Below are 4,771 nucleotides of genomic sequence, written 5' to 3' on the forward strand. Positions count from 1 at the left end.
CGGTGTTGTTGATGATTTTGAAGACCTGATAAAGGAAGCTGAAACAGAATTATATCCTGGTTGTACTAAGTTTTCTTCTATCGACTTTTTAGCAAAGCTTTTGAATATAAAGGATACGTACCATTTTCAAAATGAAGGAGTAGATCGACTCCTCTCGTTGTTGCGAGAGTCAATGCCAGAAGGCAACAAGATTCCCCCTTCGTATTATGTAGCTAAGAAGACATTTAAGAAGATTGGTTTGGCATATGAGATGATAGATGTGTGCACAAATGATTGTGCTCTCTTTTGGAAAGAAAACGAGTCCTTGCAAAATTGTCCCGTTTGTAATGAGAGTCGATGGGTCGATAAAGACACAAAAGGCACGAAGGTGGCTCGTAAGGTGTTACGATACTTTCCTTTGACGCCTAGACTATGACGTTTGTATTGTTCAAGGCACACAGCGAAAGATATGATATGGCATAGTACCGGACGATCGGAAGATGGGACTATGCGTCATCCAGTTGATGGATCTGCATGGCAAGACTTTGATAAAAAGTACCCAAACTTCGCGATGGAGCCACAAAATGTTCGCTTAGGGCTTGCAGCTGACGGTTTTAATCCCTTTAACAACGTTAGTGGATCCTCGACTCATAGCACGTGGCCGGTTATACTCACCACATATAATCTGCCTCCCTGGCTATGCATGCGAGAGTCCACATTCATGTTGACCTTGTTGATTCCTGGCCCTAAATCACCGGGGAAAGACATGGACGTTTTCCTTAGACCGTTAGTGGATGAGCTTAAGCAATTGTGGCAGACAGGTGTACGTACTAAAGACGTAGCAACAAACACATACTTCACAATGAAGGCGGCGTTGTTATGGACCATAAATGACTTTCCAGCCCGTAGTAGCCTATCAGGTTGGAGCGGACAAGGCTACATGGCATGCCCAACTTGTAACCAAGACACTCCTTCAATACGTGTAACTGGTAAATGTGCTTATGTTGGCCATCGCCGGTTCTTAGATGCCAACCATCCTTGGAGAACAAGTCTCGACTTTAACGGGAGACCCGAGACACGAGACCCTCCGAGACAGTTTAGCCCAGCTGACATAGAAGCTCAACTAGGTCGTTTAATTAATCGTCTACCAGGCAAGCATCCAGATTTTGGAGGTAGGAGGATAACCCGGTCAGATTTCGAGTTGAACTGGTCCAAAAGAAGCATATTTTTTGACCTTGAGTATTGGTCTTCTCTGCAGCTGAAACATAACTTAGATGTAATGCATATAGAGAAAAATGTGTGCGACAGCTTGCTCGGTACTCTTCTGATGAACGATAAGAGCAAAGACACGCCAAATGCGCGGTCTGACTTGGAAAAACTAAACATTCGGCCGTCACAATGGCTGAAACAATCGGGTGGCAAGTTCTTAAGTCCCCACCCAAAGTACTCATTCAAGTCCGATGATCGAAAACTTTTTTTGTCAGTTTATTAAAAATGTTAAATTACCAGATGGGTTTGGATCTAATATCAGTAAGAGGGTGACAAATAACAATGCTAACATTACCGGGTTGAAATCTCATGACTGTCATATCCTCATGCAACGTTTGATACCGATTGGGGTTAGAGGGCTTTTGACTAAAGATACATCTACACCAATAGTAGACCTTTGTATGTTCTTTAAGCAACTTTGCTCTAGAACACTATCGGTGGATGATATGAAGAAAGCAAAGGATGACATTGTTACCATCTTATGCAAGTTAGAGATGATCTATCCACCTGCGTTTTTTGACATTATGGTTCATTTACTTGTGCATTTACCTGATGAAGCGATTGCGGGAGGTCCAGTAGCTTTTAGATGGATGTATCCATTTGAAAGGTACATGAAAAAACTAAAGAACTATGTTAAAAACCCGGCAAGGCCTGAAGGTTGTATAGCTGAATGTTATGTGTTTGAAGAAGCTCTAACATTTTGTTCAATGTACCTTAAAGATGTTCAGACTAAGTTCAATCGCCCAGATAGAAACGATGATGTCGTTGTTGAAAAAGAAAGTTATGGGTGTTTGAGTCAAAATGTCGTTATGTTGGCGCAAGAAAGGAGAAATATCTATCATTCATCGAAAAAAGCAAGATGGAATGGTTTGTCCTCGAAAGCTGCGCAGAAGTTAGGGAGTACATGAAGTGAGTGCTTCTATCTTTAACATTTCATAATCTGTTAATTGGTATTTTTCGTTCCTTTCTTATATTTGTCATCAATGTAGTGAATTCAAACATACACATCCCCATGATGATCTTAAAACCAAATTTCCGGGATGGTTTCTCCATAAGGTATAATACATATATAACACTCATTACTCTATACTTGCTAGGTAATACATATATAACAAACATTATTACTATATATTTGTTAGGTCCATTCGATGAAAACACAAAATTCTCCAGAATTCCACCCGGAGTTGTATGCTCTTTCAATTTGTGCGAAAATGACTGCTTACACTTACACTGCTTGCATAGTCAACGGTGTTAGGTTTAAGACACTTGAACGTGATGCAAAATGCACAACGCAAAAACTCTGGGGTGGAAGTGGTTGGAGAGAACGGTGTGAAATTTTATGGCCAATTAGAAGAAATTATTGAGTTGCGTTATACAAATGATTATTCCACTGTCCTATTTCGATGCAAGTGGTTTGATACTCAAAGGGGTGTAAACCATGACAATAATATCACCAGTATAAGCACTGAACATGAATGGGACAAAGACGATCAACTCATATTTGCTTCGCAAGCCAAACAAGTGTTCTTCATCCAAGAAACGTCTCGAAACCAAAAAAATAAACATAGGTGGGTAGTCGAAAATGTTAATCATCGAAGAATTTGGATCAGCCATTAAGTGATGACCGCGTCAATAAGGTTTCAAAATGTTGGCAAACGCTTAGAAGATAGTGACGTTGTTGACAACAACTCTTCATCTGACTGTTCACTTGTCATTGACTTGACCCAATACTTTCAAATTGGATCTTCTCATGTTACTGCCGGTGAGCCTTCAATTGAAGTTGATCCCCCAACGGCCGCCGTCGATGAAGTGTTTGAAGTCGAGACTGATTCTGATGAGGTCGAGGCTGCTTATGATGAGGATGATCCCGATTATGTGGAGTCTGACTAAAAGAAAAGTTATTGTAATTTTTATTGATTTGTAATTGATTAACACTTGTTTGAAATATTTATTTGAATTTGAGTTACACTTGTTGTACTTTCCCTTAATTTGTATTAGATACACATGCTGTAACATTTATAACTTTATAGGGAGTATGTTTTCGATATTGTTGATATTCGCGTATCTGATGGCTGATGTGCCCCCCTGGGGACATGGGGGTGACGGCGCTGGTGATCCACCGATTCCTCCTGGTGGATTTCGTGGCACACATGAGACAGACGGTAAGTCTTTTACTAAATTATTTTGTAGTCCTTATATTTTATATATTATAAATGTTGTTACTAATTATTTTTGTTTTAATTGCAGCGGTTCCCCCGAAGAGGGTTAGGGGGAAAGCAAAAAACGAGAAACTAAGGCGTCTGGTAAAAGCGGGGGGGCCTGTATCGCTTACGTTTGACAGGCAGGTCACGTATACCCCTGTCGGTAAAACAAGGGATATGTTTTCACGGGAGGCCGGCCTGTATATGTGGCGGTCCATCCCCCTCGATAAAATTGGATGGGATAACGTTGAACAACATTACAAGGATGCCCTCATGAACCACTTACGGGTAAATAACTTATATGCATAAAATTTTATCAAATATTTAAGCACATGCAAATCTAATTTATATATGATATTTTAACTTTTTTATTTAATTTGTAGGAAAATTTCAATTTTGATGAAGTGGAACGTGATATAGAGGCCAAAAACTTGACGGGTGGCATTAGGGCTGTGCTTATGAAGCGGTACTCTGACCGCAAGTACGTAAGTATTTCTTTTAAGTATTATTTTCTATAACAAATATATATATATACACACACATATATTTAATCATCTTCGTAAAATACAGCGGAACATACAACAGGCCACAAGTCAATGGAGCGGTGAGGGTCCGCCAATTGCCCCGTATCAGGAAGCGTTGGGTGAGCGGCGAGGATGGTACCGCGGGATGGGGCCTAAACCTTCTTCCAACACGTCCTCGCACTCGTCATCTAACATGTCGTCTTCGCAAGCTCGGACGCAAGAACCCTTTTCCGAGGTAAACTGCGCAATTTAAAAAATGACAAACGAACGCATGTTTCCTTGTTAAATATATGTTGGTAGCGTTAATTAATATGCTAATATACGTTTTGCTATCTATTATTGTAGGATTTTGTTAACAGCTTGTTCCAAACCCCGTCATTTTTGAACCAACTTAACAACTATCTTGCTTTACAAGGAAAAGGAAAAGGAAAGTCAAAAGACTACGATTCTGACAACTTATTCGATAATGAATCCGACGATGAACCCAACGATAACGATGACGATGAGTGACTTGTTTTTAATGTATGCTTTGGATTTAATTAAACGTTGTAGGATATAATGTACGACTTAAACGTAGTTTTTAATTATATTACCTTTAGTATATTGTTGATTATGTTCATTGCGTATGCTTGCGTTGTTTGAAAATAGGCAGGTTTTGTTTTTTCGGCCGTAAAAACTGGCTGGGCAGCTGTATATACAGCTGCTGTATTAAAAAAAAATAGACTTTTAGCGGCGACACGTGTCGCCGCTATTGCTCTTAATCCTTTACCGACGAAAGTCAACACCGGCGACACAGTT

The 4,771-nt window shown here is 39.9% G+C and overlaps 2 protein-coding genes across 2 annotated transcripts; both read left to right on the forward strand.

Annotated features, from left to right (window-relative positions):
- Window positions 1-487: 487 nt before the first annotated feature.
- Window positions 488-2,156, forward strand: LOC110937884. The gene is made up of 2 exons (XM_035987264.1): window positions 488-1,397; window positions 1,489-2,156. Exons 1-2 carry the CDS (start codon window positions 488-490, stop codon window positions 2,154-2,156), a joined length of 1,578 nt encoding a protein of 525 aa, XP_035843157.1.
- A 712-nt stretch (window positions 2,157-2,868) lies between these two features.
- On the forward strand, window positions 2,869-3,929 carry LOC118489729. The gene is made up of 3 exons (XM_035987265.1): window positions 2,869-3,128; window positions 3,247-3,410; window positions 3,496-3,929. Exons 1-3 carry the CDS (start codon window positions 2,869-2,871, stop codon window positions 3,756-3,758), a joined length of 687 nt encoding a protein of 228 aa, XP_035843158.1. The 3' UTR covers window positions 3,759-3,929.
- The last annotated feature ends 842 nt before the right edge of the window (window positions 3,930-4,771 follow it).

The sequence above is a fragment of the Helianthus annuus genome, unplaced genomic scaffold (genome assembly GCF_002127325.2).
Source record: "Helianthus annuus cultivar XRQ/B unplaced genomic scaffold, HanXRQr2.0-SUNRISE HanXRQChr00c107, whole genome shotgun sequence".
In the NCBI taxonomy this organism is placed as follows: Eukaryota; Viridiplantae; Streptophyta; class Magnoliopsida; order Asterales; family Asteraceae; genus Helianthus; species Helianthus annuus.